This window comes from Macrosteles quadrilineatus, unplaced genomic scaffold (genome assembly GCF_028750875.1).
Source record: "Macrosteles quadrilineatus isolate MER2022 unplaced genomic scaffold, UCM_ALF_1.0 Scaffold_7__1_contigs__length_78375512, whole genome shotgun sequence".
In the NCBI taxonomy this organism is placed as follows: Eukaryota; Metazoa; Arthropoda; class Insecta; order Hemiptera; family Cicadellidae; genus Macrosteles; species Macrosteles quadrilineatus.
Window position 1 is genome coordinate 21,898,356 of NW_026542600.1, and position 14,247 is coordinate 21,912,602.

Here is a 14,247-nt window from a genome sequence, read left to right on the forward strand (position 1 = left end):
ATTTTCACCTTTTTTTACGATGAACCTAATTACCACTTTGGCAAATGAAACTAACAGATATGCCCAGAACTTTTTTAACAATAATGACGTAGCTAGAAATAACATGAAAGATTGGTGTAACGTCACCGTACACGAAATGAAAGCGTTTATCGCTGTAATTTTGAACATGGGGATTTTGAAAAAACCATCTATACGAAGCTACTGGTACACAACTCCATCACAAAAAACTGATTGGTTTGGCAAAATGTTCAGCAGGAATAGGTTCCAGTCAATATTAAAATTCTTCCACATTGTTGATTCCAGGACTTTGCCACGACAAAACTCTCCCAATTATGACCCATGCGGTCGATTCCAGCCTCTTATAGATCACTGCAACCGGCTTTTTCAATTCTTCTACATACCGTTCCAGAAACTTTCTGTTGACGAGTCCCTGGTTGGAACGAAAAAAATAATAGCTCTGACTCACTACCTGCCAAAGAAAAAGCATCACAGATGGGGTATTAAGCTGTGGGTCCTTTGTGATGCCACCACAAATTATTGCTTAAAGTTCTTTTGTTACAAGGGCGCCAAGTACGAAGATAATAGAGAGGAAATTGAACAACTAGGCCAGGGTTTCTCCGTTGTAAAGAGATTGTTACAGATGAGCAACCTTTTGAATAAAGGGTACCACCTTTATTTGGATAATTTCTTTACGTCAAAAAAGCTAGTGAGATATTTGTACAACAACAAAACTTGGTTGACAGGGACGGTCCGTATTGATAGAAGAGGAGTACCGGAACAATTGCTCGGGAAATATCCTGTAGGGAAAAAGGTTTACGTAAGAAAAGACCCAGTTCTATGGATGGCATATCGTGAAAAAAGCACAAACAGAACCCAATTCATTTTAGTTTCGTCAAATGCCAAAGCTGCCAACGTTCGCTATGTTATTAGAAGGGGGGGGAAGGTTGTCATAAAATCTAAGCCCCATGTCGTTTACGAATACAATCACGGAATGGGAGGCATCGATGGCACCGATCAGATGCTGTATACATACCTGGACGAGCGTCGTTGCATGAAACATTTAAAAAAAGTCATTTTCAACATTTTTGGTAGGATGATTCTAAATGCCTACGTGCTTTATAAGCTTAATACAGACAAACCTGTCTCCCGATTGCAGTTTCAAATAGACATCATAGAAGAATTGGCGTTACTATGGTTCACAGAGAAAAATCCTGGAGTTGATGCCCGAGGATGTGGTGACGGTCCTGGTCCTTCTCCCAATAGTAGAAAGTTTGGCCTCGAAAAGCTGGAGGGAACCAAAGAAAAAAACTGTTGCGTTTGCAGTGGTAAAAACGACCCACAAGGAAAAAGGAGGCGGTCCAAAACCATTTGTGTGAATTGCAAGCTTGGTTGCCATTTGGACTGTCTGCCCAACCACAAGTGTAAAGTGTAATTTGGGGGGGGGGCACTTGTAAATATGTAAATAATTTTTATAACATTATTTGATGAAATGGACAAGAGGATATTTGTGTTAGGTATTAGTGTTTATAGAGAAAGTTAGTGAAAGAAGACATGTTTCAGACTTATTTTTCATCTGCTCGTGAAAACCTGGTGAGTGACCCTTTTTCTATAAGTGCATGATATTGGAAAAACCTGCATAGAAACTTTATTTTTTAACTTTTTGTGGTCAAATTTGCATTATGTTATCTTTACAATGTAGTGAACTGAAATATGAAATTTTTTTAAAGAAGCACGCATATTTTATTGGTACTTTTTAAAAAAAATATATAAAAAATAGGTAATTGTGAAAAAAAAATTTTTTTGCAAAAAAATATAAAAAAAAAATTTAAAAAAATAAATTACACTATTACAGTTTACACAGTCGCAATGTACATACAAATGCCTTCAAAATAAAAAAAAAATTTATTTCTAACTGCAATAATAAGGGAGTTATACATTTTTCTTCAAAACATGTGTAAAACAGGTGTTATTGGCTTGGGATTCTTGAGTAACAGCTGGCATCAAATGGCTGGGCCGCCCCAGCTAACGCAAGCCAAAGTGCACGGGACTACTCAAACTAAATCTAGGTTAAATTATTGGGATCCAAAGGGTTAATACAAATATTTTTAGCTTACGTTTTTGAATGTGTGCACATGAAAATGTAATCTATACTGCTATCTTTACAGATGGACTGGTTTTTATATCACCTATACTATAGGATTTCCCTTGTGTGTGCAATTTCTCTGAATGTAAAATGAAGACAATAACATTGTGATTGCAGCTATGCTATACATCCAAGTTATATAGTCTTAAAACTCATCTAATTATCTAATATATTTTTACGAATGATTTTTACGAAATCCCCAGTCTAAAAATATGATTCTGGACCAAAGTAGCATTTAACTAGGTACATAGAACACAACATACAAAATCATAGACACTTTACATATACATAACTTTGTTTCTTACACTAGCCTAGGACCACACAACCAAACAATAGACTACATACAACTTTGTTAGCTGGAACTATTACAACACTCTAAAACACACACCAATCCCACAAGATTAAAGCCACAATTTACAAATGATAAATTTTTTAGGGTAAAATAGAGAGAAGAGAGCTTTTAAAAAAAGATTATTCTGCTTATGAAAAATGTTCATTTTTAGTGTGAGGTTATGTTCAACCAACAAACATGACACGAGCAACTCTTTTTTAGCGAATTTTTCTATAGAGAAGTAACTATTACTGTAGGGGGCAGGGTGGAGCCCGGACCGATATACTTTTCCATTTTGATGTCCCTAGGCCAAAAACACTGTTCGAATTTATTACAACTTGTTTATGGAAATATTTTTATCAAATTTATTTATTTTATATTAAGGAACTAATATTTTATTTAAAAACACATTTCATTAGCCTCCCTGTAGCAGCAAACCTAGGTACTCGTTAAACCAAATGTTACTTAAATAGATTTAATATAAAATCAAATCAGGCAAATGGAAATTCGCTTAGTCTGCAGGTTTGCTGCGGCGGAGGTATTTTTCTATCGGACACCGTCACTCATTCCACTACCATACAACATAAACTCACAAATCCAAACACAACAAAGGATTGCAATCATCAATCTCGGTAGAGTGCTGTTGGTAATAGGAGTTTCGTTCCTACTTCTTAATATGTTATTGTTATTGTTTATTGTTGCACTTCTTTTTAATGCTTTTAGAATTAAGTATTCCTGCCAAAAATACTTTTATAAATAAGTGCCTGCCACAAACCGCCTTAGAGTTAGTTTCATATTTTTTTGTACTTAAAAAAAATTAAAGAAAAAAAAATACTGTAATTGTTTATAATGATTGTCATTTTTTTAAATCTATTGGTCCTTGCCAAAAAGTTTTGTAAACTAGGCGAGGCCATCCATGAAATATCTTGAACAAATATATTTGAATTTGAACAGAAGGAGTATTTGATATTCAATTGTTATGTTTAATTTCAAATATTCTTTCTCTATGCTGTATTCATTATGTAACAAGCGCTCATCAAAATACAATAGTATGCATATTATTTGAGTTTACGTGTGGATTAAAGGCCTGTTTGTTTTATTTATTTTTTGAAGTTATAGATTTGACAGATTTGTAGTAAAATAGATTAAGATTATATTATAAAGTAGATTATTAACTGAGGATACACCAATTACTGCTATATGGTGAGTGCACCAGTGAATGACCGTTTAAGGTTGACTTTCTACTTGTAAACGACATGGGAAAATATACTACTAAGCTACAATGTACGAAATCATTAAAATGTATTGCCCACATTTCCCTGTACTTCCCGGTGATACAACTTAATTCATTATGTAAAAAAAGTATCAAAAAATACAATTTTTTGCACATAAATCATTGCACCAGTGAATGACCGCATATTGTATAACAATTTTAAAATTGTATTAAACCTCCTCCTTTTTACCGAATGACCCCCGTTCTAGATTTTCGCATCGAAGCTGTAAACCCTGTAGTGAAAAACAACGATATCAGGGTCCTTAAAATATTGGTTCTAGTGAAGGATCATCTTTTATCTAAGAAATGACCGTAAGATTTAACCCATTGGCGCCGACTTACGAGCGTTACTCGTACGGCCGCTGCAGGCCCGACGGCCGACTTACGAGTGCCGCTCGTGTCACCGCTAGGCAGCGCCATTAGTTATTTAGTTATTATTATTTTTCGCCCTTTTTGTTTCTTCTTACTATTATAATGTTTATAAATATCTTGCTTCTTGATTTGCGTTTTTACTCATTTATTTTAGCGAATAACAAACAATTTTGTGTTGCCATGGAAACCACATATCACCAAAAATCAGCTGCGGTAAGGTAAACAAACAATTAAAAAAAAATGTTATTACTTATAAAAGTAGGCTACCTACACAACTTTTGATTTTTCTACGTAGGGAATCGATTGAACTTTATAATAGTAGTGTTATTTGGTGTCTGGATTGATCTTGGAATTTGTATATCAAGTTTACTTTCAAAATATTGTTTTTAAAATTTTTATTTTTATAATCTTTATATATATATTTTTTTTAGTTTAGAACTTTGACTATCCAATTACCACTTTTCTGTAGACAATTTTACTGTGAACAAAAAGGTGAAAGAATTATTAATTTATTACTTAAGGTTTTCTTTCTATAGCAGTTAGAGTAAAAGTCTACAAATTCGGTAAAATTAATTGCCGCCAGAGGGTGCTGCAGGTAGCGCATTAATTCCTTCCCCAATGGGTTAACTCGCATTCAAACTTTGGTTATAGTTTATCCACATAATTTATGATGAGATTTTGCGTTTCCTACCAATCGCTTACTCCATCAGAAAACATTGTCATCAATATCTAAAGAAAATTGACTTAAATCCAGTTAATGAACAAAACGGTCATTCACTGGTTATACCCTAATTTGTGAACCAGTAATTGACCGGCTGTTTAAATATACAATTGGTTAGGATTTTGATCTTTAAATGAGATCAGAATTATAACATGTTAACTGTGAATTACATGTAATATATTAAAGTTCAAATCAATAATTAAGGAACCATGACAAATTACAACCAACCATGTTTGTGCGAGACGCCATAGTGGGAAGCTTACAAATGAACTGCTTTGAAACATTTTGTTTATGTTACAAAAGTATGATTGACACTTTCTTTTTTAATAAGTGACAGAGTGTAGGACCAATAAGACCTCAAAGTTAATTTTAAAACTGATTGTGATAGACTAGGAAAAACAGAAAGCCTGATATGATGTTTTTTATACAAATCGGTCATTCACTGGGGGATGGTCATTCACTGATGCACTCACCCTACATGTTTCCTGTAACGTTTTTCTTTGTGTTAATAAATTATTTGATTTAAACTTAAAGAGAAAATTGGTAGGTGCTGATGCTTAGATCTGGTAATAGTTCCTGGTGACAAACATAGTCGACTAGGACATTCTAGAGGTCAAGTTTCACCTCGTATACCCAACTACACTTTTGCTGTCCCTTCAATATTTTTATTTCTGACAACTGCTCCTAGATCTGACTATTTTGGACATACAAAACTGCAAGTGGGCCTAGACCTTGATTTACATTTTGTGTTTTGTTTTAGAGTTAGGCCTACTGTTAATAATTGTCACTATTAGTCTCAAGTCTTCATTAGTTATATGGCCTACATAATTTATGTTTTTTTTTTACAGATTTCCTCCTCTGCCATGATGACAAATCGGGGACAAGGGCCGTTGCTTTCATTCTCTATTTAAGTGATCTATTGGAAGAAGAAGATGGAGGAGAACTCCGGTTTTTTAGCACATATCCTGGTGGTAAGTGTAAATTCTTTCTCTATTACACATTCATTGTAAAGTAACATTAATGCACGAATAACTTGGTATATGTTGTTTTTAGAACAAAAGGTTTAAATTACCTGTATCCTGTCAAGTGATCCTAGATTGTAGTTGGTTGACTGACTGCAGCTGTTTCATGTTCACAAACACATCTTCAGTTCTAATTTTACGTTGATTTATTCAATGGAATGGTCGTCATGAGATTAAACGTTCACAAATAACACTTACACCTACACAAAAAATTTAACATTATTGGCCAAAACACAAATATAAAAAACGATAAATTTAAAAAAGACATCGGACACATGCATTGCCAGCAGAAGGTAGGTCATGACTGCAAGTCATGTCGGATGTCTTTTTCAAATTCCACGTTTTTTATATTTGTGTTTTGGCCAATGATGTTTAATGTTTCGTGTACGTATAAGTGTTATTTGTGAACTTTTAACCACATGAAGACCATTCCATAGAATAAATCAATGTGAACATTTGACCTGAAGATATGTTTGTGAACACAAAACAGCTATTGTCAACCAACTACAATCTAGGATCACTTGACGGATACAGGTAATATAAACGTTTTGTTGTAAAAATGAGTGATCCAGAGGATACAATACCAATGAAAATGAAATGGTTTTTTAGCCTTCTTTGGACTGTTTACATTAAATTTTAAATTGTTTAGTATTATGTTGTGTGTATATTATGAGTGTTTGTTATTGTGTTGTTATTGGCCTCATTTAAGGTTCCAATTAAAGAAAGCTTAATAACAACACTTTTCATGTTAGTCTTCTTAAACTGTTGTTGTTCGATAATAAATCAATTTGATTAGGTCATCATGAACCCTAGATGTTGCTCAAGCAAACAATCGTGAAAGATTTTATTTTAGTAACTGTGTGATTGATATCTGATATTGTTTGTAGATCGTGATCCTAAACAAGATAGATATTTTAAGAAAGTCAAACCTGCCGAGAACACACTTCTGATGTTTAACGTCTCCGACTTTTCGTTTCATGAGGTAAGTTGTATCACATAAAACTCAATTTAGTTTTTATATCTCTTATTTTTATACTTTCTTATTGTCCAAGAATATTGTTCCTAGTCGCTCATATGGCAAAACAAATTTCCTAGCCTACCCAAAGATTTTAGATTTTTATCAAGTTGGACGGATATACACATTTTTGAGCATGAGATTGGATACAATACAGGTTTTAGAACTGAGAATACATTGTATTTTAAATTAATGGTAAAATTACCATATGACATTAAAAAAAATATTTTGCTTTAAAAAAGTGTACAAAGCAACACAAAATGATTTGTTTGATCTGTTAAGTTTTTAGTTACAACAGCATGCTCAATTTACTAAAGTATAATTCTTTTTCAGGTAGAACAGGTGTACGTCGACAAGGAAAGACTGTCTATAAATGGATGGTACCATTTACCAAGTCCATTAGATGAGAGCCTTACATGTGTAAAAATTAACCAAAAAAGCAAGGTCTTGCAATTGGAAATGGCAATAAAACCGGTGAGCAAATCTTACTTATTTACAATTATTTTCAAGAATTGCGGAATTGTTTTGTCTAACAAAGACCTGTAATTTGATGTGCATGTTGACCCATGCTTACATTTATGATTTTTTCTGACTACAGTAGACCGCCTCTTAACCGACCCAAATGGGACCAGACCTAGGTCGGATAACTCAAAACGTCGGTTAAAACGGGTAATACCTAAAAACACAATGAAATTAAGTGTTGTATAATCACTATTTTGAAGTAGTAGTTGCATTATTTATAAAATAAACTACACTTATCTCCTTTTTTCGTACACTAATAAACAAAATAACACGGTTAAGTCAAATACTTTCAGTAGAATAAATTATAGTTGTAGGCAAGAATCAATAAAAACTGTTATTTTACTGTACTGTTATAACTTAAGTACGTTCTTGTTCTGTTAATTGATGCTTTCAAAATACAGTACAGTATATCGTAATACAGTACAGAACTCTTTGTTGAAATTAAAGATACAAGCAACATATTGTTACGATACAGAATGTTTATTTATAGCCTCTCACTGGAAGCTCGAGTGACAAAAACAATCTTGACCTTGGACTTGGAGTTGTTAACCCTCTCCCCTTCCCGCCCCTACAAGTTGCATTGTTTGTTTGTTTACTCTAGCGATAAGATAACTCTGGAATATATATTACAAAAAATAGCAGCTGTTTTCAGACACGTTAAGTAACTGGTAAATAGTTATTTGTGCAACTAGTGAGAAAAGTGAACAATTGACTCACTCGAGAGAAATCCTTACTCACGAGCCGTAGGCGAGTGAGGAATGGTTTCTCGAGTGAGGCAATTGTACTTTGAACTCGAGTTGCACATTATACTTTTCCTACAGTTACAAACAAAACAGTTATAAAACAAATAAATTGGTGAAGAAACATAACCTATTTTTACACAGAAGTGAACTTTAAATATAACATTTAACGTGAAGTGACAAATACAACAGTACAACAGTTGACCAGCTGATTTACAGCCAGTGCTGCCAACGTATTTCGCGCGCATACGACGTTGCCTGCATGTTACGCGCTCACTATTTCGTACCTTCACGTTGCAAATCTGGAGTGAGACAAAGTAATTAGAGTGAGACAATGTTAACATTGTCTCACTGATGAGCGAATTGGCCACTTTGCTTTCTCAAATCAGTGAGAGAACATGTACATTGTTAGGTAACTGTAGGAAAACTATTTTGTTTACATACCAATTGCTCTTTGTACAATCGATCTCGCTGATTTGCTTTGGTTTGACACACTGAAGATCCACCAGAAAACTTAATAAAAAACACCTTCAATTTTTCACACCCGATTACTGTATTGAATTGAAACACACACACTACTTTACAGTAATAAAAAAATACAATAAACCATTGATAAAAATTAGCGATTTCTTTTACACTGAAGCTAGCTTACTTCACTTTTTCTGTCTATAATAATACATTTATTATTATTATAATAATACAATAATACACTCTACATATTATTGAATGAAACCACACAAACTTAAGAGATGAAACAATATTTTCAATCAACCCAATGATAAAAAAGAACAGTTTTAATTACTTAAGCTTACTTAAAAAGTCAGTGATTTTTTTCTGTTTAGTGTTTTTCATTGTCCAGTGTCTGCTTGGAGGCATAGTCTCGCCATGTTTTAATAAACATCACATCTGCAGAACTTGATACTTTTTGTTGTTCAACATAACTTGCAGCTAAAGTAAATGCCTTTCTTGCCTCGGAATGACTAATTTTGGATTCCTGATCTAAATCTTAGACTTCATCTTCCTCCTCATTGTTATCTTGACGGGTGACTGCCATAACGATTTCTTCGTCTGTCATCATATCGTTCCCCAGCTTGTCGTCAACGTGAACAATCCATTGTTGAACATCTTCTGCTTCTATGACGTAATCACCACCTGTCAATGTTTGAAGATCCTCCAATACTAATTGTTCACTTGGGTCAATCTCTTGTTGGCGAACTTCTGCTGATGGATTATCGTTGTTATGTTGTTTAATACCGCTTCTTCTACTTCAGGCCACAGTTTACTCCATGACTTTACTATTGTAGTTCTTCATACGACTTAGCCACCATGTAAATGACGTCCTTTACATTGATTGTTTTTAAGACGTCAACAAGTCCTTTACTGTAAAACTCCATCCTGTTCAAAATTTCAGAAAGTAACTTTTTCTTTTATTGTCTCTTGAAACTATCGATTACGCCTTGGTCCATAGGTTGGACAATGCTGGTAACGTTAGGAGGAAGAAAATAGCATTTTATTCCACTGTCTTCCTCGCTTTCAATGCCTTCTACATGACTGGTAGCATTGTCCAAAAGCAAAATTACCTTTATTGGCATTTTCAGGCTAGTCAATGTTTTTTCACGCTGGGAACAAACTCGTTGATAAACCAGTCCTTAATAATAAACTCATCCATCCAAGCAGATTGCTGCGCTTTGTAACAAACTTGAAGAGCATTTACGTTTATGTTTTTGAATGCTCTTGGCTTTTGATATTTGCCAATCACTAAGGGAGGTAGTTTGTGGGTTCCAGACGCATTAGAACATAGGGAAACTGTTACCCTCTCTTTGTTCATTTTGAACCCTGCAGCCGATTTTTCATTGCTGGCGGCAAATGTTTTGTCTGGCAGACGTTTAAAATTTAATCCAGTTTCATCCATGTTATAAATTTGTTCTGGAGGTAAACCCTCCTCCTCAATATAGTCCTTGAATTTTGTAGAAAATTCACTAGCTCCAGTAGGATCTGCCGACAACTTTTCACTGCAAACAGATAAAAAGTGGACGCCATGTCTTTTTTTCCCCCTGTCGAACCAGCCGTTACTGGCAGTGAAACTGCCGCCGTTTTCAATCTTAGAATGAAGCATGGTTGCTTTTCCCTTTAAAAACGGGCCATTTTGGGGTTCCTTTACGCCTTTCTTTTGTGAACCACAACCACAACGCGTCATCTACGAGATCATTTGTTGGTTTTTTTAATATATGCCGAGTCGCCAACGCCGTGCCAGATTCTATTTGAGTACAAAAATCTTGTAAAGATTTCCTGTTACGACGCCAGTCTTTGACAGTTGTTAGTGACACCCAGCTCGTCACTAATTTGTTTCACAGATGCACATTTGTCAAGACGGTCCAATGCACTTAGTTTCTGTTCCACAGTAACAACGTTCTGTTTTCGTTTTACCAATGCCATTTTGTAGTTTACTGTACTGTATTTGTATTTCATAAAAACACTTTACTGTATTTTAAAATGACTATTTTTACATTGTAATTAAAACTGAAGCATGGTCCGATTAATTAAATAAACTAAACAGCCAAACACACACTTCCACACACTTTCTGATATTACTGTATACATTTTCCGCACAGAGAAAAAATTAGATGTGCTCGCAAGACGTACGATGATGACAAACTGGCAATACGCAATATTGTTTGGGATAGCTATAAAATACTAATTGTTAGTCCCATCCTGTGGAGATAAGTGAATGTTCCCATAGCCCAGCGTGGGAGCGGAAATGCCGAAATTCCTAGAAAGCGGCGGTTAAACCGAGCTGCTCCCAAAGCAAGGTCGGTTAAACAAACTGTAATATTTTGCGATCAAGGGCGGATAATCCGATTATCGGTTAATGCGAGGTCGGTTAAGAGGGGGTCTACTGTAATCATAAACCTGAGGAGGTAGCGTTTAATTGCATTGTAAATACAAGGAACTTTGAACGGCTGTAATTTTTGACTCATTTGTCCGTTTGAGTTTGCGTTTTTGGCATAATATTTTACTAACAGAAACCTTAAATATAATGTGCATTTTGACCGATGCTTACATTTATGATTTTCTCCTGACTCCTAGCAGGCCGTCGCCCCTGAGGAGGTAGCGTATCACTGAATAATGTTTTAAAATGGCATTTATGCCCAGTGATATTGTACCAAGGTTTTATAGCTATATTTTCTTTATTATTTTTTGAAATATTTAACTGTCCCGGTACGTTTATTTTAGTGATGGGCCGATCCAAGAAAATGTCGGTTCCGGATCCAGATACACAACGTCATAAGGGTGGGTTGAAAAAAACTTAATATTAACAGAATGCCAATTTAAATCATACTGTTTAAAATTATCCCCTCAGTTTTGGGGGACACTAAAGTTTTCAAAATCATAAAATGAAACATTGTGTTTGCATGACCACCAAAAGAGTATCTGTGTATATTTTACTATCCTTCGATCTTGAGTATCATGCTATATCGTGGTTTTTGCATGCAGCATCAAATTTTTTATGCCTGGATCACCTCTTGCTAATCTCTTCCTTAAATTTGTTCCAGGTCTACAGTACTGATATCCGGGTGTGAAGTTTTACAGGTAAAATACCTGCGTCTGTGTACAAGAAGACTATCTGTGTACTAACTGTGTTCTAACTTAGAAAAATATTTGATGGGGTGTCTTGACTTTTTATTCACCCTGTATGGACACAGATAGTCTTCTTGTACACAGACGCAGATATTTTACTTGTAAAACTTCACATACCCGGATATCAGTACTGTGGACCTGGAACGAATTTAAGGAAGAGATTAGCAAGAGGTGGTCCAGACATAAGAAATTGGATGCTTCATGCAAAAACCACAATGTAGCATACTCAAGATCGAAGGATAGTAAAATGAGATCAGTGGCTGACAGCTTGAGAAAGGGTAAAAGCTTCAAACTCTAGTATTGGTGAGAGAGCTGCCGCCTGGGCAGCTACTAACATAATGAAAACTAACATAATTGCAAAATTTAGTTGGGGTAAATGGGCAGACTTCAAAAATTAAACCATTAAGTAGTTTGGATATAGTAAAACTTGCTGCTGATTTGAAGTTGCCTAAATTTTAGAGGAGTCTTCTTGTACACAGACACAGATACTTTTCTTGTACACAGACACAGACAGTCTTCTTGTACACAAACACAGATAGTCTTCTTGTACACAGACACAGATAGTCTTGTACATGAATACAGAAGGCTTTATGTTAGTAAAAAAATCGGAAAAAATTAGATCCATCAAAATCGTATCCAGCCCAAGGTTCTAGCTCGGATCCGGCAGATCCGGTAGTGCGATATCCGGATCCCACCATCACTAAGTATATTTAACTATGTATGACTCTTAAGGACAAAGAATTATATATTGGTTTTAATGCAACACAAATTTAAAGCCTAGAACAGTTCTTAGAACCGAAAAAATTAATGAATTAATTTTACATTTCTTAAAAAATGTTAATAGATAATTTTCCTTCCCTTACATTTCTGCTTATCCATCCTTGCCATGACCGGTTGAAGTATATAATAATCAAGTCTAACTTGTAACTCCTGCATATTTATTCCTGTTTGAAAATGTAAAATTCATGCATTTTGACATTTGCAGATTTTGAAACAAGAGAAAATCATTTCAAGAATGCTCCTGTCAGACATGTTTTTAGACTCAGTCGCTGCTGCTTTCCAAGAAAGTGATGAGGCAGGGATAATAATTCCCAATGTTTTGGACACGGAATTTTACAGAACATGCGTCAATGAATTTGAAAGCATTGAGGATATGTATTGGAATGACGTGGGACCCGCAAACTATAGGTATTTAATTTACACATCTTTCAACTCAAAGATCATAAGTTCCCAGACATATTTCCTTTAATTCAGGGGATTAGCTGACACCCAACACATCAGCTTATAAGTTATAAGTGCTCCCAATATTTAGTGATTTTTTCTTTTGCTATGATAAAAATACTAATTAGCGATGTCCACTTCAAATGTACTCTACATCAAGCACAATAACACCAACTTACAAAGTCTAGAAGAACAGAAGACACTGCTAGGTGCTAACCATGACAATCAAGCTACAAGAATTGTGCAAATGTGATGGTACATCTGAGACAAGTGTAAGGGTAAAAACACACTGTGGAGCAGGGCAGGTTGCCTAATTGCATAGTCTCTGGTTACCTGGATGGAAGCTGGACACACACACAGTGGCGCTCAGTCAGTCGCTTGTCAGCTGACCTTTTACTTAATAATTACAGTTACAGTACCCAAATAAATTAACTATAAGTTATATCTGATGAATTAAAAAAAATAATGGGAATCTAACGTCGTGGGATGAGAGGGGAAAAAATACTGGATTGTCTGAGTTTTAATTTTTGCAAAATAAATTTGATTTCTGTATAATCATGGAGTTTATTACTGTATTTTGTAGAGTCGTCAATTGCAATCCCTTTGAGCCACATTAGTATTAATTACCCTGTGCATGGCTCTCTCGACCCTATTAATATTACAACCCACATGCCAAGTTTCATTTACATAAATTCATTAACAATCATTTTGTCACACTTTAATATTATTCTTTAGAATAACAAGGGGGTTGAGAACACTGGTTTGCTGCTATAGGAACCACCTGCAGCTTAGGCTATGTTTAAGAATAAATGGTGATTTTGGTTTTCAGAGAACCTGAAGTCCAAACAAAAAGTACCAGGCTTAGTTATTGGTGTTAAATTCTAAATTCATTTGCTTTTTTATAAAAAAAAAACCGTTGAGAATGTGACAAATATGAGGGTCTAAATGGGGTTGGCACCACAAAAGCACACAAATGAAAACCTCTGCTATAATTTTTCCACATCCATTATTTTAATTCATGTACAGAAAACAATAATTAAACAAATCATATCAACCAACACAATAAACAACACTCTGTACATTGGAATACTCAGTGAAAAGTTCCATGTGGCACATACAATTTTGAAAACTTGGCTGTCAAGTGCTATTGCGCATGCCCCATTCGAGCCATCCCCGCTTACAGTTAACAAACAAAAGACTTGGCAATTCTTGCCACTTGCCGCGTAGCTTACTGCTACCTGCTAGGCG

The 14,247-nt window shown here is 34.9% G+C and overlaps 1 protein-coding gene across 2 annotated transcripts in view; it reads left to right on the forward strand.

Moving 5' to 3' along the window:
• Positions 1–14,247, forward strand: part of LOC128997986 (prolyl 3-hydroxylase sudestada1-like) — a 91,454-nt gene that overhangs the window by 63,419 nt on the left and 13,788 nt on the right. For both annotated transcript variants that reach the window (XM_054423874.1, XM_054423875.1), the window contains 4 exons: positions 5,689–5,811; positions 6,750–6,844; positions 7,211–7,351; positions 12,764–12,966. In XM_054423874.1, coding sequence (XP_054279849.1) covers positions 5,689–5,811; positions 6,750–6,844; positions 7,211–7,351; positions 12,764–12,966 — 562 coding nt within the window. The remainder of the gene's footprint in view (positions 1–5,688; positions 5,812–6,749; positions 6,845–7,210; positions 7,352–12,763; positions 12,967–14,247) is intronic.